At 33.7% G+C, this 26,235-nt stretch overlaps 2 protein-coding genes across 2 annotated transcripts in view; both read left to right on the top strand.

The window, feature by feature from the left end:
* SPAG16 (sperm associated antigen 16) overlaps positions 1-12,743 on the top strand; it is a 774,014-nt gene extending 761,271 nt beyond the window's left edge. Inside the window, exon 16 of the mRNA XM_031451824.2 lies at positions 12,421-12,743. Coding sequence (XP_031307684.1) covers positions 12,421-12,596 — 176 coding nt within the window. The 3' untranslated portion in view covers positions 12,597-12,743. The remainder of the gene's footprint in view (positions 1-12,420) is intronic.
* A 3,577-nt stretch (positions 12,744-16,320) lies between these two features.
* VWC2L (von Willebrand factor C domain containing 2 like) overlaps positions 16,321-26,235 on the top strand; it is a 136,661-nt gene continuing 126,746 nt past the window's right edge. Inside the window, exon 1 of the mRNA XM_010992481.3 lies at positions 16,321-16,770. Coding sequence (XP_010990783.1) covers positions 16,381-16,770 — 390 coding nt within the window. The 5' untranslated portion in view covers positions 16,321-16,380. The remainder of the gene's footprint in view (positions 16,771-26,235) is intronic.

Here is a 26,235-nt window from a genome sequence, read left to right as displayed (position 1 = left end):
GTTGATGGACATTTAGGCTGTTTCCATGTCTTGGAGGTTGTAAATAGTGCTGCTATGAACATTGGGGTGCAGGTATCTTTTTGAAGTAGGGTTCCTTCTGGATATATGCACAGGAGTGGGATTCCTGGGTCATATAGTAAGTCTATTCCTAGTCTTCTGAGGAATCTCCATACTGTTTTCCATAGTGGCTGCACCAAACTGCTTTCCCATCAGCAGTGTAGGAGGGTCCCTTTTTCTCCACAGCCTCTCCAGAATTTGTCATTTGTGGACTTTTGAATGATGGCCATTCTGACTGGTGTGAGGTGATACCTCATTGTAGTTTTGATTTGCATTTCTCTGATAATTAGTGATATTGAGCATTTTTCCATGTGCCTATTGATCATTTGTATTTCTTCCTTGGAAAATTGCTTATTTAGGTCTTCTGCCCATTTTTGGATTGAGTTGTTTTTATTAAGTCGGATGAGCCGGTTATATATTCTGGAGATCAAGCCTTTGTTGGCTTCATCTTTTGCAAAAATTTTCTCCCATTCTGTAGGTTGTCATTTTGTTTTTCTTATGATTTCATTTGCTGTGCAGAAGCTTGTAAGTTTAATTAGGTCTCATTTGTTTATTCTTGCTTTTATTTCTATTGCTTGGGTAGACTGCCCTAGGAGAACATTTTTGAGATGTATGTGAGATAATGTTTTGCCTGTATTTTCTTCTAGGAGGTTTATTGTATCTTGTCTTATGCTTAAGTCTTTATATGTTTCTTTTTAAAATATTTTTTATTTTATTGTTTGTGAATTTTAATACATGTTTTTAATTATAGAGATTATAACAATTATTTAACTTAAAGGAAATTTAGTATGACTTTCTTGGATGATATTTTTTTGGCAGGCATACATTGGTATATGAATGTAAAATTCGGGTATTAATAATCATAGTATCTAGTCAATGCAAAAGAGGCCTGAATTTGGGAATAATTTTCATTTCCTAACACATACTGCTTGTCACAGAGTATTCATCTCTTTCTGTTCTTTTGCAACTGTAACTCCCATTTCACCCTCACTGTCCTTGTAATTTTCCTTGGGATTTTTCTGCATTTTACAGTATGTCAAGGGACTCTAAACATTGGTAATCTGTCTAACAAAATAATTGTGCTGATTTCTTAGTGAAGCCAGATGTAGTTTAATTGCACTGGAGTCTTTTAGGAAGCAAGATTATGGAGTGAGTTGGATTGCCAAATGGAAAAAACAGTGGGAAAGTAAAGCACTGTTTCAGTGGTGTCCCTTTCTCTTAAATAAACAGCATCTTGATCTTCCTTTGGGTAATTCTTGCACACTCTCAGTTTTTGTAGTGGGCACTCAGCCCTGGCCTGGGCCATCACACTTTTCTACTGGGCAACCGTGATAACTGGTTCAGGGATAAGCACATGATCCCAGCTAGCCAACGAGGGCCATTTGTACCCAATATAAAACTGCTGGGCAATAAAGGTACTCTTTCCATGGATCTTAAGTTTTGGAGCCTCTAAACCTGCTGGGACTACCAAGTGGAAAGAGCCTGCCTAAGAGTAAATCCACACTGCAAAAAGCAGAGCTGAAAGAATGTCAGCTTTGTCATTTTTGTCTCATGTACACATATTAATCATTTCTGTCTTGTTACTTTAACCCCAGATATTCATCAGTGCCCTAAATCTCAAGTTGTCTCCTAGCTTTTAGCAAAAGCCTGTTTGAAACAACTTGGAATGCCATGTTAACAGAGTAAGAATGAGAAAGTGTGATGGACAAAGAATGAGTAAAGAACTAATCACATTGTTGCTTTAAATTTTCTATGAGATACAAAGCCCGGCCATCAGAATACAATACACTAGAATATTACTTCAGATTTCCATAAAGATGCCTTCGCAGAATTATGAGTTAATATAAATTTATTTAGTACTTCATCTAACAGCCAAATTAGCTTAGCTTCCTTGCATAACTACTTTTGTTTTCCCCCAGTCTATAGGGTAGAAAAGGTTTACAGCAATCTTGGGTTGGCATTCTTGCTCTAACACTAGCTCTCTTATCTTGAAGTTACCTAACTTCTCTGTTCAATATCTTTCTATATAACATGACAGTACTGCTTTAACCTGTGATTGTAAGTACATCATATAATAGAAAATACTGAGGAAAAAGAAGATAAAACCACTGGCTTCCACTTATTATCTACTGTCAAACCCTTCAGATAGTTTTGAAGGTAACATATCACTTAGGTGTTAGTCTGTGTATCTCCTCAGGTAATGAATTATGACAGATTTGGAATTTAGGCTAATCTTGCTATGATTTCAAGGAGTTTAATGATTTTCTACAAACCAACAAATTATATCATCTTTAATTTATTTAGCCACTCTATACTCAAAAGATAATAAAAACTTTCTCATTGGTATCCCAGCCATTCTTTCTCTTTTCCTGGCAGTGGGTAAAGGGGCTATCATCTGCCTATAAATCTTTGATACATATGCGTATTCTTCACTATAACTATTAATGGTGTAGTGATGCTGAGCTATTACTTAACCACTGTCACCTGACGGACAGTGTTGCCCTGGAGTAGGAAAAAAGTTCTGAAAATAAAGATGCAATTATTAATTATTCATCAACTCAACATTACAGAAGCTGACAGTATTTTCTTCCCCACAGACAAGACTCCCCATTCAGGAAGAATTCCTTTATGATGAAGTTAGTGCATACACGAATCTCTATAAAGAGAAAAATTTCCAGAGTATTAGAACTCTGATTTTTAAACTGTAGTAAGTATTATGGTTTAAGTAGTTAAAAATGAGAAATACTAAAAGTTCTTTAATTACTTTATAGTACTATTTAAAAATTAGCTTTAATTGTTATAAAATACAAGCCTTCAGGTCCTTTCTCTACTCATGAACAACAAAATACTGTGATCTATAATTTGCACTGAACTTCACTTTATCATAGCTTATCTGATTCCCAGAACTGAACTGAAACTAGATTTTCCTCTGACATCAGCAAAAGCTTTTCTGAAATGTTTGCAAAGCTCCAGGTGCATGGGTCCCTGAATAAATATTATTTCAACACTGATCAGCTGCATAGGTGAAGACCAAGTTAGGAAACAGGTCTACAAGGATTTCTTAATGAAAGCAGGTGGCTGTTGATAGTCTAAATAGATTCAATAATTAGGACGTTTTTAGGACTTAAGGTGCATCTCACACGGGATTTCTGTAATATTCAGAAGACAGCTCATGTAGGAAAGTTCTTGTTCAAGACATTATTCATTCATGCTCTCCTAGGAGGGGGGCCATAGTTTAAAAACTACATATGGTAAGACCAAAAGCTCTGTTCCTAGCAGGAAAAAGACTTGACTTTTTAAATTTATTCACCTGCTGAATTTTAGGAATTTCTGCAGTATCAAAGAACTGCCTTCCTAAATACCATGTGGATTTCAAGTAAAAGAAAAAAATAATTGCCCTATTTGTTTAAAACTTTAGGGCAAATATATAAAACATAGTCTGTGAACAAAATTCACTTGCTTAATAAGCAACATTCATAATAATAATAGATTGTGTCTTCATCCTCTGTTTGTTGTATCCATTAAATACATTGTCTATTCTAAATAAGGTAAACACATCTGCTTGACTAGAGTCCTAAAATAAGATAATGAAACTTTCCCTCGATTGCCATTTTTTATGATACGAGTTTTTACCCAAAGAAATTTAAAATGCATTTATTTTTTAGTCTATATTTAAACTTTGACTCAAATTAATCCTTGTTCAAGCAGTTCTTGCCTACAAGAGAAAAGTTTAAACCTTTTAGCAAGAGGAGATACATAGTAAAAAATAGTGGAAAAGTTTATGCATTGTTACTAGCACTTAGGCAAGTTAAATTCCCAAGAAATTTTTTTTTCTAAAATGTATTGATCAGGAATAGGGTACAAAATAAACTAAATCAAATTTCACATCTCCTTCAATGATGTTTTTGAAATTCTGAGTAACGACCCAGGTTGAGCCATTAATGCAAATCCTCAAAACTTACGAGTTTCTTGATACGTTTCATTTTGAGGCATCTTTTAAAGAAACAACAGCTGCCTCTCCACATGCATTCTAAAAATCAATACAATTAATCAATAATGCTCTCCACAGGTAATAAATGCTGAGAAGCGTTTCTGCCTATCTATATTGATTGAGAGAATTGCTTCAAATTGGTTCTGATGTGTATAAAAATCATTTCCTTATTGATCAAAGCCTCCCTTCTCCACTCTGATATGTTATTTCATATACGGCATTACAACTGTTTTAGACTTCATTCATGTGTATTTGTGATAAGTTTCCTATGATCTGTGTATGAGACTAATTGAAATGAAATGTAAAATGGGTGTTTGTTTTTTGGTGGGAACATACTGCTTGAAATTTAATCAGAGCATGAATAATCACAAGAAATTACTGAACTTATTTTAATGAGAAATGTAATGATGTATTTTCATTCCCATTTTCATTATTTGTAAAAAGCTTAAAAATTTTGAGTCAGCTTCTGTTTCTTACAACAGAATTCCATTCATGCAGACACATGCATTTAATCCAAAACAAAGCTATTCCTGATAGTATAAATAGAAAACTTCATAGTTTTAGTCAACTGTTGACTTATAATATTGCTGGCAAATTATATTTTTGTAATATGATTAAACATATAAGTGCACTTTGTGACAATTTTGCTAATACATGCGTTACATATGTAGACAGAGTAATAAGAAAAATAAGCCTTCTGAATTAATTTTCTAACAAGAAGTTTATAGTTTTAATAGATACAGCATTCAGTGAGTCTCATTAAATAGGACTCTATTCATCTTTGACCCAAACAATCTATGTATCCACAGTTGCTGTGGCTTATACTACATGATAGCTGATGGCTCATTGGGTAAATAATAGAGCAATTAAGGACTTTTCCAAGGAAGCTTGGCTTCTAACTCTTGCTACATTAAGTGGTGTTGTGAATTTTAACAACAACAACAACAACAACTCAAAGATTCCTGCCAACCTGACCTAGTGAATTTCATGAAGTACCTATTTTCTTTATCTGAATATTCCATTACAAAATGGTATTCTTTTGGCCAGTGACTAAACTACCATGGCAAGTGTCCCTGAAACAGCACCTTCTTAAAACCTGACCACTAATTTTTACTTGATTGAAAAATCAAGTAAATTTTTTTTACTTAATTTTTAGGACTTCAGGTGCATCTCACACAGGATTTCTGTAATATTCAGAAGACAGCCCATGTAGAGAAGTTCTTGTCTAACAAGGAGGCCATATTTCATTCCCTTCCTGGGAATAAGTGAAAGACTTAGGAAAGCAGCCTTTAGTCTTTGAGAGATTCAGCTCATGATTTTTATTTGGAATTTCAGGGAGTATTAATTGTCATATTGACAGCTGGAAAGGTCCCTGTATCTCTAGATAATTTTACTTTATTAATCTAATAATTTAATTTTATCTTTAATTCTGAAGGAATCTTTTATGCAAAACAAATTAAGTTAAAATCTTTCAACAAGAACTGTTTTCATGAACAATTCATGTAAGGAATTGGATAAAATGTTTACTGTGTTGAAAAATATCACTTGGGTGAGTCTGAGGAAATAATACTAGTCAATGTTGAAAGCATAAGCATTAGATGGATGATGTATTCTAGTTTGTTTTCCTGAGAGCAAAAATAAAGTACATTTATATTAAGATGTTATAGAAAACACTCACCTAAAGATGTGACGGTATCTTTTCTGCTCATTCAGGCACTATTGAATCTTGGGTATACGGATGGGCTCTTTGAGCCCTACAAGAATAAAGGCTGCTTTCACTTATTCCCAGGAAGCTAATTGTACAATAAGATTCTCAGAGTCAGTAAGTACCACTAGGGTAACCACAGAAATGAAATTTTTGAAATATTTCTTGTGCCTAAATAGAAATTAATTTGAAAGTATTCCTAGAAACAAGCATAGATTCAGCTGGAAACTGGAGCTGTACACCCAAGAGGTATTTACTCTGACTCATGTTACATTTTAGAAGGGGCCGCTTAATCACAACAGAAGAGACAACATTGAGTCAATCGATAAAAATTCATCTGGAGGTATTAGGGCATGACGTAGAGGATAAGAGCATTGGCGTTGGAGTCATAGAGGCCTCATGACCAAATTCCAGCACTTACAAGCTTTGGCCTTAGAGAAGTTGCTTTTATCTTTCTCTGTCTTGTTTTTTCTCCTCTCTGAAACAGAATATATGCTACCACTGTCCAGTAGAAAAATAATGTGAACTATATATAGCATTTAAAATTTTTAGTAGCCATGTCTTTAAAAAAACATGTGAAATTAATTTTAAAATGTATTTTATTTACTGTAATATAGCCAAACTAGCATCACTGTGATATGTAATCAACATAAAAATTATAAATGAAATATTTTACATTTTTTTATAATAAGTCTCTAAAATCTGGTAAGCATTTTACAATTACAGTGCATTTCAATTTGTAGTAGCTGCATTTCAAATGCTCAATAGCCGTATGTGAGTAGTGGCTACTATAAATGGATAATGCAGGTATATATTCACCCCCATAGGGTTGTTATAAAAAAAAAAAAAGTAGTGAGATAATGTGTATGAAGTGCTTAGAAAAGTGCTTGGCAAGTAAAAAGGACTAAAAAAGGTAGTTGTGAAAACTTACTATTATGACTGAGTATTGACTACAGCAGCCTAGGTGCTAAACTGGGGTGAAAGTAAAAATGTACATGACTCCGTTCTTGAGTAATTACAGTTAAGAAGGCAAGAAAAATAGATGGTTAACTATAAATTATGGCATCTTATTACCACATAAATAGTATGCATAAAATGCAACAAATGCTCAGAAAAGAAAGATCTTCCTCACTAGGGATGCCTTGTACCAGCTTAGTAAACTGGGATTTAATCAATGGGTTGACTTTTTTTTAGGAAGATAAGGTAGGGGACCATGGAGATAAGAATATCTACCAGAGGGAATCACAGAAGCAATAACTCAAAGGTGGGGGAGTGAAAAATATGCTCAAGTGATAGCAAAATTTTGATGGAGAACATAGGGTTCTTGTAAGAGTGTACTTATGTGAGTAAATGCAGATTTGTATTAGTATCTTAGCATGACTTTTAAGCTCTCTATCCTAAGACATTATTCAGGGTCAGAAGGAAATAGTAAAAAGAGCACTTATTTAAGAGTCAAAGATCTGATTGTAACCAGGCTCTACAATTGCTATGAGTACATTTTCTTACCTTGGGCAAGTCACTTCATCTCAGCTGTGTATACATAAAATGAGATGATTGGCTCTAAAAAAAAACAAAACCAAACCTGAATGTCAGAGTTGTAAGGGGTCTCAGTGTTGTCACTGTTTCTACTGTTTTTGTTGTTCAGTTCAAATTTATGGTATTTTAGGATGGGAGTGAAATAATTGGAGAAAGCTGTAGGAATTAATATAGGTAGATTCAAAAGTAAAGAAATTATACAAAAAATCACTTGGGGTATCTTTTCAATGGTCCTGACATCTAAAAATAAGGAGTTCAATAGTGTGGATATAACAGTTGGAAATGGGCAAATTATAGAAAAGTAGTAAAGAAAAATAGATAAAACTTGGGTTGAGGATGGAGAAGGAGAAAAGGTGTGAAATGATTGTCACTGCAGTTGGGAGTATGATAAACAGAATATAGTGTTCAAAATAGAAATGAAAGAAGTAGGCATATAATTTTTCTGGAGATGTGGGAAGGGATATAACATAAGTCCTTTTAGTTATCGGTTAGGTAAAAACTTTTAGTATGTACAATAATGCACTACAATATGTGCATTTAAGAATTAATTGATATAAATGAATTCTGACTCCTGCAAGAACATCGATGTTTTAGTTTTCAAGTTTTACAAAGTAGTAAAATCAACACTGAAGAAAATAATTATGAGATTAACATAAGCATTAAATTTGAGCCTATTTACTTAGGAAATCATAGAGAAGCCCCAAGTGTCACATTTATCTGAGTCTTAATTTATGAAAGAAATTTTAAAGCCTGTAAATGAAGCAAGAGTTGTTAAATAATAGCTATTTCAGTTCCCAGCTTTACCTTCTGAGTCTCCTCCTTCATTTGCTAAAAGTGAGGATATCTACTTCATAGGGTTGTGTGCAGAACGTGTGCGGTAACAGGTGCAGCTCTAGAGTTCTAGATGCTCAATAAATGATGGCTACTGGGAACTCATTCTAGCAGCCCTGAAAGAAAAAAGCCTCATACATTCTTTTCAAAAAATATCGTACTACTATTTATATCATACCACAACTCCTCCTGCAGCAAGCATGCATGAAGCAGTGATTATATCAAGTTTCATACTTAGTGTCAAAAATATTGCAATAGTTCTTATGCAGAATTCCTAAATATAAGAATTTGTCGAGGTTAGGAGGTAAGTGTTGGAAAGATTAAGATAACTCTTGGCTATTTTAGGTGTATATGCTCAAAGTCAAATAGAATTTTCACACATGTATGTATCTAAAACTAAAATTCTTTAGTTTGAAAAGTGCCAACATTTTATTTGCACATTTTGTTAGCATGTGATTGAGTCTCTGATTTATGTTGGTTTATCCAAAGTGATTGCATATATCCAGATAAAAGGTTACCAATTTCTATGGGCTAATTCATTTCATAAACTTGAAGAGATTCTATTGCTAATGATGCTTATATTAGAAAGCACATTCAAAGATTCAGGTTTTTATACCAAATTTGATCAAGATTGCTTTGCTCAAGATATTACTAGACTTATTTTATTAAAGAAATTGCTTTTTAAAAACAAAATATAAAGAAGCTATATCATCTTAACTTATAAGTTTATTTACAACTAAAATTTGAGAGAAATACTTATTTTTAAAGGTTTGTTGGCTCATCCAATAGAGCAATACTTTGAATGTAGGTGAAATTCTTAGACTTGTTCCCTAAGTCAAAAGACGTTGACAAATTAATCCAATAGGTTTACTTACTGGATCTGAGTAAAATGGATGGCAATACATGTTATCCTCATTCAAACCTATTGGTGAACAAAGAAGACGGTGATTTGATCAATGAGAAAATACTATGAAGTCTTGATAAATAAAAATAAGTATTAAGATTTTTTTAGGAATATATGAATGAAGAGATAGTCATAACCACTCATTGTTGCTGTTCACTAACTTATATAAAAGAATACCAATTATATAATCATGTCAATCTCCCCAGACTGCCTATTTTCTCCTCATTCTGTGAAAAGTTTGGGCATCCCAATAAATAATAACCAAAAAAAAAAAAAAAAAAAAAAAAAAGCAAATCATTTTTTTTACATAGTAGATAGAGGTTCAAATAGTTATATTTTTAAATATAAATCAATTTAGCTATTTTTATTTTAAAATCAATGTTGACAAACTATCCTACTGTTTTTTAATCTTATAGTTTTAACCCATATTATATTTGTGGAATGTGTACATTGATAATTTAGTATAATTATTCTTAAAATAGCATGCTAAATGGTATTTTATATAATCTACTCAGGGATTGTATGTTAGAAGACAATATTTTATTAAAAGGTTATAATGGTTAAATATTTTATTAAATGTTATAAAATTTAAAGTAGAAATAAATATAATCATTTATTTTTATTTCACATTTTTAAAGAGGCATATTTACTTTAACATGACCATTATTAGTACTGTGAGGATTTATGAAAACTTGTACTATTTAAAATTTTATATCTACCATATTTTAATTCCACTGACCAAGTTGGATGCAGGCAAATCATCTCTTCTTCATAAATTCATCATTAAGACCCTAACATTGAGGTGACAAGTGATTCATAGCATAGTTTGTTATTTACTGCCAATAACCAGGATATTTAGAAAGACAGCCATGCACATGTTTGTAAACACTCTACTTTCCAGGGATGCCACCAATAATCATACTTCAAATTTTTTTTTTTTTTTTTGAGAGTGCCACCTCTCTCTCACACCAACGAGATACTAAAAGTAGTAACCGACACATCCTGGTAAGTAGTTTTGAAAATCTTGTAACTTAGAAAGAGTTCAATCTCCATTTCCAGTAAAACCAGTTTTAGGTCAGACACTATATGTCATGTAATAATCTAATATACTTCAGAGTTGAACATGATTATAAATTTATACCCCTTTTAGGAAGTGTATATATATAAATATATACACACAATCTTGCAGTCTTTTGAAAATGAGTTCAAGTAAACCTGAGAAAGCTCACTCTAAACTTGCTGACTCAAATCTGTTCTAACAAAGACATATTTTTGAAGTATCTGAGGCTCAATGCTACTGAATTATATAATCCTGTCATTAAGTTCCAATATTATCATTTTTTTCTCTATTTTATTGAACAAACTTCCAGAAATTACCAAGAACCGTCATAAATAATTTCCAGTTACAATTTTTACAGATTTGACTTCAACAAAAGATAATGGTTTAAAAGCTAAATCCTTTCCTTTTACTTTGACTACACTTAAATAAAAATAGAAGAAAAAAAAGTTTACAGTGTCAGTTTGTGGTGTACAGCCCAATGCTTTAGTCACACACAAATACACATATATTCATTTTCATGTTGTTTTTCACTATAAGCCACTACAATATATTGAATATAGTTCCCTGTGCTATACAGTAGAACTTGTTTACTTTATATATACCAATCAGTATCTGCAAATCTTGAACTCCCTTTTACTTGGTGAGCTTTGATTCTGTTTGGTTTTGTTTGGTTTCAAAATCAGAAAATAATACTTACCACTTTCCTAGCTGTTGTACGAAGACTACAAGAAAAAAGTTGATCCTTAGGAAAGTCACAAACAATTGCCTATAGAGTGAAACTGGAAGTGAAATCCATATGTAATGCCTCTGTCAGCAAAGACTTAGTAGAAGAGGGTTTATAATAAATATTCACATCTGCTGCTTTGGACACTAATCCATCCTAAGGATCTTTGCTGTGTCAGGCTTTGTTGTAGATGAAGAAGCCCAGCAGATACAAAGGTTTGCAAATAGGCCATATTTATCATGGTTAGCTTTACTTATATAACTTAACTTTTCTCTGTTTTAGAGATGTTCATGGCAACTTGGGTTATAATTTGTGATTAACTATTTCTCTATGAGTTTTTTGGTGATGCCAGAGAATTTTTATTACGGACTGGACAGATTCTACTTTTACAGTCTGTCACCTACTTGACATCTGTCAAGAAGGCATCACTGATAACAATGCTATGCTGGGTGTGGAAAACACAATGAAGGCCCAGGCTCTGGATTCAAAGTGCTTGTGATGAAATACTAGTTTCCTCCGTTCCTAGGGTGTCATCTTAAGCAAGTTATCCAGCCTTTCCAAGCCTCTCTTTAACTATTGTAAAGATTATATGGTATTACCTATGTTAGGTACTAAATCTAGTATCTGCCATGTTGAAAGAGTGTAATGAATTTTATTTTTTAGTTAATAAATTGTAAAGGTTATTAGTGGAAAGATAATATATGTCTTCTAAGTATGATTAGATAATCCCCTGGCTAATACTAATGTCATTTATTTACTCCATGTACTGAGCTTATGTAGACATATTCTATTGCCTTTACTTACCTCCAAATTCCCTGATAGTTTGCTTCTGGAATTCTTTAATAAAAATATTCGTCAGAACTGGATTGCCGATAAATTTTCCACTTTAAGGAAATTATTCACTAACAAATATGTAGTATAAAAATGATGAGAATACTCTGTGCTATATTTAGTTCTTATGTAACAAAATTTTAGTTTAACAGAATTTTAAATTAGAGTGAAAAAACCTAAGATGTCTTTGAAATGGAGGTATTTATTTTCACTTCAGCTTCAAAAATAAATGCGCTGAGTGTCACAATTTTAAAGCATAAATGTATACTATAGTTCTAAGTAATGATTTGATAAAGTTTAAGTAAAATGCGAATTTTAAATATAAATTATCTCTTGTGTGTATGTATATATGTACATATATAGCTTTGCCATAGATACATTATGAATCCTATGCTTTTTAACAGTTTTGCAGAAATAATTCACTTGAAAAAGAAAGCTTCATTCTTCGTTGTTTTCAATCTCATCTTTTCAAAATTATTTATTAATCTCAAATATAAAGAGACTAGCAGGGCATTTGATGACTCTGCATATAAAGTAGGTAGAGCATTTTAAAATTTTATAATCTAATCACTGCCATGTCTTAATTTTGACTGGAATTATTTCCTGTACAGCCAGGAGTTAGTTCATATTTAATGGCTGACATCTAAAATAAAATGAGTCTGAATTATAACTGAAACAAAATTGTATATTCCGTTGCTTATAAACTGTGACTGCTTGAAATAAAACTTTGATACTCATTCTGCCTGCCTGCCTTTCTCTCTCTCTCCCTCTCTCTCGTCAGGTCGAGTTTTAGCTCAGGCAAGTGGCAATGGGGTTATCCATTTGCTGGATCTTAAATCGGGGCAGATCCACAAATTGATGGGCCATGAGAGTGAGGCTCACACGGTCGTGTTTTCTCACGATGGAGAGACTCTGTTTTCCGGAGGTTCTGACGGCACCGTTCGAATGTGGTCCTGACAGTCAGCATATCCCACTGTGGAGGACATTCACTTTAGAGCTTGAAAATATCTCATACAGTCCCAAACCAGTAAATATCTGGCTAAATATGCCAGCAGGTAACATTTGCAATTTGATTTAAAACACACTTTGGATATACATTTTAGCACTCACATTGTTACCAATAATAATAATAAAAAAAAAACCTTTCTGCTAATTTATTTGTATCTGGGTCTTTTTTCTTTCTCATTTTGATAAGAATTTCGAGACAGCATCCTTGCTAGCTGTTTGGAAGAAACAGCTTTACAATGACGCCTAATGACAGAGTAGATGAATTACAGGAGATTGATTTTGAATGTTAGAAAACAAACTGCAGGAGAACCAAGGTACTTGTTTTAAATCAAATTTAAACTGCAGGAAGACCTGAAGTTTAATCATGTAGCACAGGAGAAGCCTTTCTGCAGCCAAAGGGTCAAGTAGAATCGGGGAGCATACATTTTCACAGATTCTTTGACAATGATTATGCTTTATCTGTTAATAATCGGAGACTGCAGATGGCTTAAATCTAAATGCAAGGCTCTTCCGGAACTTTCATCTCTGCAGCCAATGCAAGAATGCATTAGGTATAATTACAATTTTTTTCACTTTTACTGTAATTTCAATGCAAATAAGTGTCTCAAATACAAAATGCCTTTCCCCCTCCTAATGCACGCATCCTCTGTATAAAGTGCGACTGCTTAGAGAACACTCTAGCCCGGTCTGAAGGAGCAGCTCGGGATTTCGACTGAGCTGGGCTTTGAAGCCAGTTGTTGGCGCTGTCCGTGGTGCTGAGGAATTCCCGGCTGCCGGCATAGAATGAGCTCCAAATCAGCAGTCTGCAAACTGCTCCCAGTGATGCAGAAACCCAGCTAAAGTTGCTCCTTTCCTTCACGTCCACAGTTAGTATTTTCTGATGTGTAAAAGGGGATTCAAGCAACGTATTGTGGATGATGATGATGATACTGCCGGCGGAGCAGGCTTTAAGCTACAGCATGCTGTTGCTGATTTTGATCCTCAGAGCCTAGCCAAATCACCTCTACTGCCGTAGCAAACACTGTGTAAGTGAACTCATGTGTGGAGGAGGCGTAATCAGCCAGGAAATTTCATAGAAGGACCTGGGAAAAGCCTAAAAATAAGTTCAACATGATTCTGCTACTGGGGTCTGGATTGCTACAGGACCAGCATTGCTTCTTGCTTTGAATTCTGAAGACAGGTCTAAAGCATATTTCTTATGTGTGTCTGCTGTGTTTCTCTCTGGAAGGGCGGGAGACTGCTCCTTGACTGTGGTTTGAAATGGGAGGTAGAATGGATTGCCTTTAATTCAAGCCTGAAAATGTATTCTTTGGATAATTAAAGAGAAACTGCTTTCCTAAAACATACCTGCTCTTTTAGTTCATATTGGTCTATGACCCCCACCACCACCATTAACCTCCAGAGTGATTAGGTAAGTGTATCTTATGACATGAGTTATGTTTGTTTTCTCAAAGAAATAGATGCAGTCATTTTAAATCATATGTAGCAATATGGGGAGGGGGGAAAGTTTAGCTGGGAAGTGATCTTCAGTTTAGCAATGTTTACTTACTTATGAAAAATCTTCAGATAAACATTTTGATTTCTCTAATGTTTCTTCTCTTAAATAGTATCTTAAAATGCACTAGAGTAGTGCATTGATAAAGAATGCTTTTTTAAAAAGATGACTAATAACTTTCTTATATTGAAAACACCTTGTTTTCTCTATACAGATTTTATAATGTATTTCATATAATAAAAGTATGTTTAATGTTTATATAAAGTGGGTGTTACGCCTTTACTTTTACCTTTAAGTTTATATCTACCCTAACCTGACACATTAATGCCTACCTGTAGCTTGCAGAGATGATTTTCTGTCTGTCCTTTTGAAACAGAATGATAGTGTATTTTGTGACTTATCTTACATGTATTGACAGATACTACTAAAAACTATAAGAAAACACAATAGCCCCTTTTTCTTCTAAGATAAACATTCTAAATATGTAACAGATGTATAAATGCATGCCTTAATTAGTAAATTATGCTTTTTCAGAAGCTTCTGTTATATTTGTGGCCTCTGTAGTAATTTAAGAGAAAAAATGCTTTGTCAAAGGGAGCTTCCAGCTTCTCAAGTAGAATTATAGGTTTGCATTTTTTTGTTCTGTCATGACTCATTATTTTTGACATTTGTTAAAAGAAATCTATCTCCGTTAGCATTACCTACCCCAAAGGAATTTTAACATTAGAGAGCAGTTTTCTCTTTAAGGAAGATGTGATTATACTACCTTCCATTTTACTATTATGAAAATTTGCATATCTAACTTGAAATGCAAATATAATAGTTCAGGAAGTTTCCTAATGCCATCTTTAGCTCATTTAAAATAATCACCTATATATGTTAGACTAAGAGTTTACCATTTGCTATTATAACCTGAACATAAACCAATGAATAATATTTATAGATGATCTGAAAATGTCCTATGTATAATTTTAACAATATTGGCATAAAGCCAGTAGCATTTAAATAGGCAAATGAACTATCTGGCACTTCTCTTACCTATTACTCCCTAAAGTCACAGTTTCCCCAAGGCTTTCTATGAGTTAGTCACTCTAAAACATTTAAATAAGAAACCACTACCAAAACTACCCACCAAGCACTAATACTAAGTGAAGTTTACAAGAGTAAATGACACCAAATTAATAAGGTATATTTCCTATGAGTGGCAACATCTTATTAAGAAACTTCAATAACCAGTTTTATTTACACAGGCATTTTTGTGCAAATTGCCTAAATGCAAATATCTTTGGCATGTCAAAAAAAAGTATGTTTTTCAAGACTACGTGACATTTTTTTAAATTGAAGTAATTAATTCGAATAGTATTTATTACATGGATACTAGAATCAAGCTGCTATAAGAATAATTTACAGATACATCTTTCCTGCCCACTAGAAGCTTACTTCCTGAGTAAAGATTTGGACAATAATAAAAATAAATTTTTAACAAATCCTTTTAATACATGGCATTTGCTTATTTATTAAAATTTTCTTTCTCTTATTCATTGTGGAATAGTTGTTCTATTTTCCTTCTTAACTATGTTTCAAAATCCAGATTCATGCTCACTAATACAAGTAACCCATATTGAGACCACTGTTCTCCAACTATGGGCTTTACACTAGCTTCAACCCAATTATAATTTACACTCAACTGTTGGTTTCTTCCCTTTGTTTTAGAAGTAGGATGTTTCCTCACTAATCTCTTGAGTTTTCATACAGATGATTGTAACCTACATACATTCTACCACTGATTAGTCTAAAGAATAATAGAGAAGGTGAATTCAAATACTCTTGAGTCATTTGTAAGGAACTACTAGTAAAATCCCCCTTGGAGTCTCAGTGAAACCACTTCTTACAATTTAGACAAGGCAAGACCTTTGAAATTCATAAGGTAAATTTAAGCTGAAGATTCCTAGGTGAAATAACTCCATAAAGGACACATTTATCAACCCTCCAAACTTTATAATAAAGTACAGATGGTTGCATGAACTTAGTATTTAAGTATAAGATCTTGGTATCCTCCAGATCTAGCTCAAGTAAGCAGGTTAAGAGCATGAGTTTAAATATATCTATATTCTCTTTATATATGTCAAATTGTTCTTTTTAAATATTTAATTTTCAGCCTACCCCTCTTGTGTTCCCATGGAAGGCGCTGAGTGTATCTAATATCAGGAGCACATCCAGAAGCCTTTAAGGAGGGGGATGGCTCTTCATATTCATGAAGCTTGCATACTTCTGTTGGTCATCCCTGGATTGGTCACCTCTGCTGCTATCAGTCATGAAGACTATCCTGCTGATGAAGGTGACCAGACCTCCAGTAATGACAATCTGATTTTTGATGACTATCGAGGGAAAGGGTGTGTGGATGACAGCGGCTTTGTATACAAGTTGGGAGAACGATTCTTCCCAGGGCATTCCAACTGTCCATGCGTCTGTGCTCTGGATGGACCTGTTTGCGACCAGCCAGAATGCCCTAAAATTCACCCAAAGTGTACTAAAGTGGAACACAATGGATGCTGTCCTGAGTGCAAAGAAGTGAAAAACTTTTGTGAATATCATGGGAAAAATTACAAAATCTTGGAGGAATTTAAGGTATGAGTTACCCTCCATATTTACTGAATACTAACTTTTTACACCACATACTTAGATTACTACTTTAAAACTAAAGTTGGAAAACACATTTTTAAATTTCTCTTTGATTTACAAAAATATGATTCCAGTTAGCATAATTACCACTGTGGTCAGAAAATAGGCAATTGGTTTGTACATTACTATTTGTAGGATTTCACGATAAACTTTCCCTTCAGAAATATTTGGGGTATGCCTACCAACCTTTCCTTTTTGTCCTTAAACATTTCTTCTGTATTATTACAAAATATGTTTTCTGAGGGAAACAATTTTTTAAAGGCTATATGTCCATTAAGTTAATGTTTAAATTTTGTGTGGTATGTGTGTATGTGGCTTATTAGCCTGTATTTGGAGTCATTTAACTATAGTCTAGAATTACCCGTTTGGTGTATGAAAATGCAAGTGGTAAAGAGACACACTTTTACCTATGGTCTTTATACTGATAATATGCATTGGACTTACTTGTTGTAGAGCATGGTCCTCATTCTGTTCTCTGCTTGTTAGAATTTTTTACTTATAGGAACCCAGAAAGAACTGAATTTTTATCATAGTCCATTGTGAAGGGTAGTAAAAAGAAACCTAATTTTTCAGTCTTTCAGCCTTCATGATATTTCTTATTTTTATGCTTGTGTTATATTTTCAAGTAACTTGGATTCATTTTTATCTTTTCTTGGAGTCTCCTTTCTCTAACGGCTAGTTTTAATTAGGGTTTCCTACAAGCCAGATCTGAACCCTGAGCGTATAAATATATCAAAATGTCCTCAAATGTAATGGCAGTTTATGCCTTGGAGTTTCTGTCATACTGATGGCTTGATGAAGAAGATTTTCATTTCACTTAATGAAGTTATGTGACAAGATGCTCAGAACCTTGTAGGCAAAAGAAGATATAGCTAGTTTTCAGTGTGACTATGTTTGAGAGAAGAATGTTCAGTATTAGCACTGACCTAACTTCCTTCTTTGCAAGAGTCAAATGGTAGAAGTCAATATGGGGGGAAACGGTTTTAACTGATCATGATCAGAGTCCTTCTGTGTATTGGCATTTCATTGCATTCCGTCCATTACAAGTTCTGGGTTCAAGCCAGTTCTAATTTACTCAAGATACTTAATAATTTTAACTAGATTCTTCAGGACAAGAGAGAAATTTTAGTGATAATTATCACATTCAACTTTCTTATACATAAGTGTTACTCTAGACTTTTCTTTTTCATGTATTATACTTTGTTGCACAATACTGAGGTTAGAGTCTTGAGAGTCTAGTAAAATTACGATTACTGATTTTTTCCTTTAGGGTAATGAAAGTAAAGACAAGCACTCAACGCATGACTGAATCTAGAATCATGTCACTCTCCTCTAACATGCATATTTAACTAGAGTAGAATGCAGAAAGACATTATAAGATAGCCCAGCCCAAGCGAAAAGTGTTATCAGGTAAAATTTGAGATTATTCAATCTCGATTAACAAGTTATATAAAAGAAAAGATATTGACTGATTTTTCTAACTTAGTTCACCACTGAAAATGCTATAGTTTTCCCTGTACTTGTTAGATTTTTATTTTATTACAAAGATAATTATTTTACCATGCCAAACAAAGCTGTATCAAGTGATAAACCCCTTCACTCTAGTTATATATCCCTGCTATAGTTAACATTTAATCCACTGATATGCACAACTTTTCCCTGACTTTCAAAATCATTGATTTTAAATCAATATGACTTTAAAAACAGATGCCACTTCTTCACAAGTATTTAGTTATAAGAGCTTTAGAGATTATCTAGGGTAAATTAATAAGAAATGAGGAACCGAGGTGAAGAAAGTTTTGTTACTTGTCCAAAATTGTCAAGTTATTTAACCTATATCTAAATACTGCCATTCTAACCATGAAGTCGACACCACCTCTCAAAGCACTTTTGCTCTAGAGTCAGACAGACCTGGATTCATATCCCAAATTCATCACTTGGATGTAAGATTTTGGAAGGAGAGCTTAAAGTTTTTGAGCCACATTAGCAATGGCTATAAAATGGCCATCATGATAATTACTTCTATTGGAAGGAGATGTTGGAAAGTTTTTTTTGAGATAACTTACATGAAGTTATCAGTCTTGTGAGGACTGGTACACAACAGACATTGAATGAATGGTGGTTCTACTCCTTCTAAACCCTAATGTCCAGGGATTTACTCTAAGTTCTAAATTCCTCTATGTCTTTACTTACATTTTATAATAGAAGTTCAACTTTAAAATTCTTCTAAAGCTCCACTTTAAAAGGAATTGAAAGAATTCCAATTTTTTTTAATGTTATGCTTATCTATGTGAACTGTGTACCCCTAAGTAAATATCAGCCATCTTGATTGTCTTCCAACTTAGTTGTCTTCTGTAAGCTGATCTTTGAAGATGAATGCAACTTTCACATAATAATCTTGGCATGTTATTAAGGAGGTTGTATTACGAGCTATGTTTATATCTTACATGTTCATCCAACAAGCATTTGTTGGGCTTTTCAGTGTACAAGATACTGTAGATGTACTCTGTGTATATTGGGAAGATATCTAGAAGGCAAACTCTCCACTCATAAGGAAGGCATGAACGAGATGGAGAGAGAAGTGGGGAAAAGTCAGCCTAAGCTTTGTGATTGTGAAGATCAAAACCAAGGGACTGTGGTGCCAGAAATTTATCAACATGGTGTGAGGTTTGGTCAAACTTTTTCTTCAGGATGGTCAAAGATGAGCCTGTTCTTAAAAAACTAAAATTTATCTAGGGAGATTTAAATTCCAAAGAGGAAACTGCTTGTGTAAATTTAGACTGGGATGAATAAAATCTGCAAAGAGAGGAAGGAGATGGGAATAAGAGAGGTAAATTTGTGTACGTGTTTTTGGAAAGCAGAAGAATTCGGATACTGGCCATGTTATTTAGATTCAGTCTACAGAATAATAAGGGATAAAATTTAGGTTGTTAAACAGAGATGACCTAGTTAAATATGTTTTTAAATAAGGTCACCTTGTAGCGAAGTATGTAACTGAATAGAGGTGAATCAAAATTAATGGCTGGGGAGGTGGGGCTGTTATTGAAAACAAAGAATGAGATGACCAGCAGGCATAAGGACAAAAACACTGAGTAAAGTCTTTAGGATAAAAATCTAAATTCCCTAGAATTCTTCAACCTCTCCAGGTATCTCAGACTCTCAGTGACTTCTCTTCCCATGCACTTGCACAAGCTGTCCCACACTTTCTCACCATTTCCCCCACTTTTACACACCTATGTTTAAGTCCTACTAGACTTCAGAACTCCATTCAAATCTCAGCTCATCTGGAAAGCCCTCTGACTGTTATTCTGCTGTATCTGGGCTGCATCTCGCTCCTTCCTCTCTTGCATATTCCCACAGCATGTGTTGCACACCATTACAACAAGAACAGTAATCATAGCCAGACACCATTAAGACCTTTCTGTGTATTACAGCACATTTCATTTCATAATAACACTGAGAATTACTTCTATTAGCACTGCTTTACAGATAAGGACACTGAAGCACCAAAGTGTAAGAAGCTTGCTCAATATTGTATAGCTCTAAAGTAGAAGGACCAGCATTCAAACCCAGGCATCCTGGCTTCAGAATCAAAGCTCTTCACCATCTCTACCTCCTCTGTCACATGGCAGTACTACAATGTGAAACCGTCTGTCTCTCTCACTGGACAGTGAACCCTTTAAGTCTAGGGACAGTGTTTTCTTTTATCTCCTTTTTTCCCAGCCCCAGCACCATGTGAACCACATAACAGGCATTTAATATATTTTGGAGAATGAAATGAGTCAAGTGATAAGTTGAACACATAGAATAAAGAAATTAGAATTCCTATAAAATACCTTAGGTTCTTTACATTTATGTGTTGATCTCTACATTTTAATTAAAGCAGCACTCAAAACTTCAGGTAAAGCATGCTCTTTGGCTCCCTAAAGATGACACACATGGTTTGGGAAGCACCTACTTCCCTCCTGCTTCTACTTTTTCTACTCCTCCTCTCCACCCCTTCCTAATCACAACTCATCTCGGATTTGTCTCCATCCCAGTTTCATAATGCCCACCCAGTTTTAGTTGTGTGATCTCACTCCATACAGTTGCAAAACATATGTCCCTACCTCAGTCTTTTCTGATCATTGAATTTAAATGTAAACTGATCCACATGTCACCTGATGGAAAGAATAATATTATTTATAAAAGTTGGTTTGTTTTTTTTTTTAACATGTACTGATGCAAGCTTTGGAAATGGATTTCTCTCTACTCGTTGAAAACTAAATTTTCCAGTGTTCTGGTAATAGTGTATTAAGATAAAAGTCATTGTAAAGTAGGTTTTCTCATCTTCCTTTTTGTGTACCCAGGCAAAATGGCACTGGAACCTACTTTTTTTAAGATATAAGGAATATAAATAATAAATTACAATAGCATTTCCTACAAAAAAAAAAAACTGGATTGGAAATGTAGGTTCTCTATCTCATGCTGAGTTTTTGAAAGGGAGAAATAATTTCTTATTTTGCTCAGTATTTTTATAACTCTCAACTAGAATTAGCCTTTTTTAAAACGTGTACTGATTTAGTTTTAGGTCAGATGCTGAAGGTTATACTTCATGCAGCTGAAAGAGATCTTTTTATTTCAGCTTTTGCCTACCCTGTCTTATTTTAAAGTGATTTTCTGCAGTCAACACCCGGTATCCCTAATTCAGGATTTGGATTTGCCCAAAATCTGCCTTTCTCTGCAGGCCCTTACCATTATACTTTTCCCAGTATGGCACAAAGACAGTTGATCAGGTTTCTGATTTTTATTTTTAAAAAGCTCAGTGTGATCATTTTCTCATGTTGCACATTTTGTAAATATGCTGTTGCTTTAAAAAAAAAAGTTTTTGTGCTGTAATAAGCTGTCTAGTTTTCGCCCTAAATTTTGCATTTAACATTTAAATCTTGAGGAAAGAAGCAAAGAAGACAGCAAAGTAACCAGAGTATTTTGCCAAATCATCACACTCATAAAAAAGGTCAGTGCCAGTTAAGGTTTAGAACTGACTTGATCTTCAATGGGTACATTCATAGGAAAACAGGTTTTCCAAGTTTCTCATTAATATATGCCTCCATCATTAATTGTAACATTAAATCTGTAAAAGTGTTTGAGTAGAAAGGATTTTTGAACTTAGAACTGGGAGATTTTTGATATCTTTATTTGTTTTAATATGGAGAAAGAATGAAAAGAAACATTCTAGGAATTGATATGTGAAAATACAGGAAAAAATGAAGGCTGTAAAGAAATTTCAATTGAGGAGACCAACAGTTAACACCTTGTAGAAACACAACTTTTAGTACTTCATCCACTCACCTGCTATTGCACCAGTTTCTATGAAAGGCATAGAAACTAAGATTTTGTACTAGACAAAGGGGGACATAATGCATCTTTCTAGGGGTATGAAGATTGTATGTATTAAATATGTATTTTAACTTCACCAAATGGAATCAAAATTTGTTAAGTCCTGCTGAAATATGGGAGACAAGGCAGTGAAAGTTTTGTCTTAACAGCTGGGATGGTTTTGTCTAGTTTTTTTGTTTGTTTGTTTTGTTTTTTTGCCCCCCTGTATTTGTTACTAAAATAAAGAAATGGGTGAATTTTAAGAATATGGGCAGGATTCTTAAAGTTTTTTTTCTTTAAGAGGAGATTTACAAGTTCTCAACAAATGGTTAATGGAATAACAGGGCATTTGTAAGATTCCATCCAAAGAAAAGTCCTAGAAAACATCATCATTTTATAAAACAAAGATAACTGAGGTCTTTGTTGAGAGATTGAGAAGCCTAATTCCACCATTGTTGACTCTGCAAAATGCAGTTTTTGTTTTGCAGAACATGTTGTAGTTTTTAACATTAAAATTGCCTTTGAATGAATTCAAGAATGGCTTCTGCTTTCAAGTAGCTACAAAATAACAGAGATCTTAATCAGTAATGACTGTTGCTCCTCAGAAGCTCAGCCCCAGCACACACAACAAACAGGCTCAAAGTGGGTAATTCTCACTGGGGAAACCCCGTCTTTATAAATAACTAGGAAACCTCTGCTTAATTTGTATGATGTCTGACCAGTTTCAAAGATTAGACATCAATTTTGTTAAAACTTAAATTTATGAAGTTCCTCAAATTCTTTCTCATTTTTACATTGTGCTCACTTAACATGTTTTAATTCTACAAAACTATATTACATCTAGGAAATAGATCAAATTTTTGAATTTATGTTTTCAAAAATTCCAGTGATATAACTAGAAATGATCCTCTTTATTTAACACTTTTTAAAACGAGGTAGTAGAATTGTAGGAATAAATGGCTTCCAAGTTAACCCCTGAAGGTCTGAAAAAGTCTCTTGCTTTAAATTCTTTTTCTTAATTTTTTTTTAATTGAAGTATATCAGTTTACAATGTTGTGTCAATTTCTGGTGTACTGCAATAATAGTTCAGTCATACATATATTTGTTTTAATATTTTCATTATAGGTTACTACAAGATATTGAATATAGTTCCCTGTGCTATACAGTATAAACTTATTGTTTATCTATCTTATATATAGTAGTTAGTATCTGCAAATCTTGCTTTAAATTTTAAAAGACTTGATGGTCAGTGGGCCCTTTGATTAGTTGTATATAGGGATAATTTATCATGCTCACCAACTGATATTTATTGCTGTCCTTTCTATGGCAAGATGCTGCTGTTAATGGTGCTAACGGTGTGATAAGCATGACTACAGAGATTTGTGTCCAGGCTTCCATTCCCTTTGCACATGGGGAGATTGGTGTTTGATTTGCAGCCACATCTGAGATTTGCAGAGTCTGTCACTGTGAGTGATCACTTCAGACTTGAGGTCAGTCATCAGCTGTTTATAGACTTTGGTGTCCATTCCTTCCTGACTCTCCAATACTGTGAGAAGATGAAACTGAAAAGAGAGTGACCTAACAGTCTCCCCTGCAAACTTTAACTCTTTGTCCAAGATTTTGGATATACTAAAAATTTTTTTTATTTTTAATTATAATTTTACTCACCAAAATATCTGTAATTAGTCAATGGTGTGATACTAACAAGTGTTTTTTCCTATATCTTATTTTATAAATCAAGTCTACACATTTTATGCAAATTTTGTAGTAATCTATAATCTATACAATCTAAATTGAAATTGCTTCATCTTTGCGTTGTGTTTGAAAGTTGAGGGAGCTGGGAAGTGTTCTTTAAGAAAATCTTTTAAGATTAGGTGAATCCTTTATTTCTACTCCTCCTTATTCACCCTGACCATATTTTTTTGTTTTGTTTTCCTAAAGCTTGATTTATTTATCAGGCAGTGTGTTTTATGAAGGACAGCACAAGAAAAAAAACTGTTGGTTTATTTTTCAGTTGTACTTGGCTAAGCTTTCGAGGAAGAGCTTGAAAAAAATAACTAGAGGCAACTTGAAGAGATCAGTGAGCTTGCTTATTCAGGTGATCTTTCTCAAGCCATAGTCATTATTAATTGGGGACTGGCTTATTTCAGAGTCTGGACTTTGGACTTTTATCATCACCGCTGATTAGCATCAGTAATTTCAGTCTCATGTTACCTCCATTGTTGATTTCCTTGCCTCCAGCCTGCCATACAGCACGTCACAATAAAGCCATTCTTGCAAGGATTTAATGACACCATAAAAAGAGTGAATAAAGTACTAAAGTGACAAAATTCATTTGTCTCCTGAAAAAGTTTTTAGATGGTATTATTTTATGGCTGTATAAAGTTGTTTAAAGTGGATATACATCTACTGAACACAATTTTTTCCCTATTATGTCATGAGATCATGAACAGAACTCAAAAATTTTTAATCTATCTATAGGATGGATACAATAATGTCATCCTGTGTCTTAATAGTATTGGGAATAATGTCATCGTATATGTCTTAATATGTCATACTTTAATTTTCAAATCCCCAATACTATTAATTTATAGCTAACAATTCTAACTGCTCAAAAGTTTGTTTTTAATTAAACATAATTTGAAATCATTTTGTTTTAATATTGACCCTTGACTACCACTGTTATTTCTTGGCATGGGATTGGATTTCTAGTATCTGAGTTTATATAAATTCTTCTATTTATAAAAGGCAAACATTATATATATATTTTTTAATAATCTAAGTCCTTCCTATTTTTAAGAGCTGACAACAGAATTTTAGATCTGGAAAAGAACCCTGTACTTATTTTACAGATGATAAAACGAAGACCAACAGAAACTTAGTGAAAACACCACAGTGGCATAGCTCATTATTTGCAAAAGCAATGTTAATGTATTTCCTTCCTGTGGTCTTTTATCTACATTTTATGCCTTCAGGTTTAACATGAAAATGCCACTCATTTGCATCTTCCTTTCCAATAAATAAGTTGGATGCAAAATTTTATTTCAGCCAATTGTCTACAGAATCGTGATAACAGGACCCATCTCCATGACAACCCAGAGTTACAAGTTGACAAGAACAATAAAATATTGGCATATCTAAAATCAGTCTTTGACACAGATAGAGGACAATTTGCAAAAGGAGTCTAAGTTTGCAAAGGCTCAAATAAAAAGGAGATCCTTTACTAAAAGTGAAAAACTGTGATTAAATCAAACAATACAGGCCAAAATAAAATTGGAATAGATTATACACTATTTATTTTCAGAGCCTACTTTAGTTCCTTTATACTAGGAAGTAACAAAGTAGCTGCTTTTGCCATATATTTGGTGGTTTTAGGAACTGAAGGACCCATGTTATTTTTTTTCACTCTGCAAAATCCCACCTCCCATTACATGGCAGGAATGGAGTGTGAAAAATGGGTGGAGTGTACAGAAATACCTAGTTGTATGGCTTTAGAACAAAGGAATATCCCTAAACTGGCATATGATCTAAGTATCATCTAAGGCAGGAATGTTGCAGCAATTCACATTCCTTGTTCTTGGAATGATTTAGATTTATATTTTCCTAAAGTTTCCCGACTATTCTAGTAATCAGCTGGGTTTTTAGTAAAGATTTTTTCTTTTTCATCAAGTAAAATTGAGAAATGATGCATCCTTTAACATCTCTTGGAAATGTGCAGGGCACATTACTCTACTGACAGTGCTTGAGCAAAGAGCTCAACAGTGTGGTAAAACTACATTTTAGAGTAGGCTCTACCCCTTCCCAGCCAAGAGACCTGGCACACATTTACTTTACCTCTGTATGTGTCTTAATGAACACATCTCTAAAATAGAGATAACAGTAAAAACTACTTGGCACACAATAAGAGATTCATAAAAGCTGACATTTTTACTACTATTACCACTAACCTGTATTTAGTTCAGTATTTCACAAATTTATGTGACAGCAGAACACCTTTTTTCTCTGAACATCTATTAACATCTTGAAGTTCATAAGAGTTCAATGGAACAGTTT

This window comes from Camelus dromedarius, chromosome 4, assembly GCF_036321535.1.
Source record: "Camelus dromedarius isolate mCamDro1 chromosome 4, mCamDro1.pat, whole genome shotgun sequence".
Taxonomy (NCBI): domain Eukaryota; kingdom Metazoa; phylum Chordata; class Mammalia; order Artiodactyla; family Camelidae; genus Camelus; species Camelus dromedarius.
This window is presented reverse-complemented; position numbering and strand designations above follow the sequence as displayed.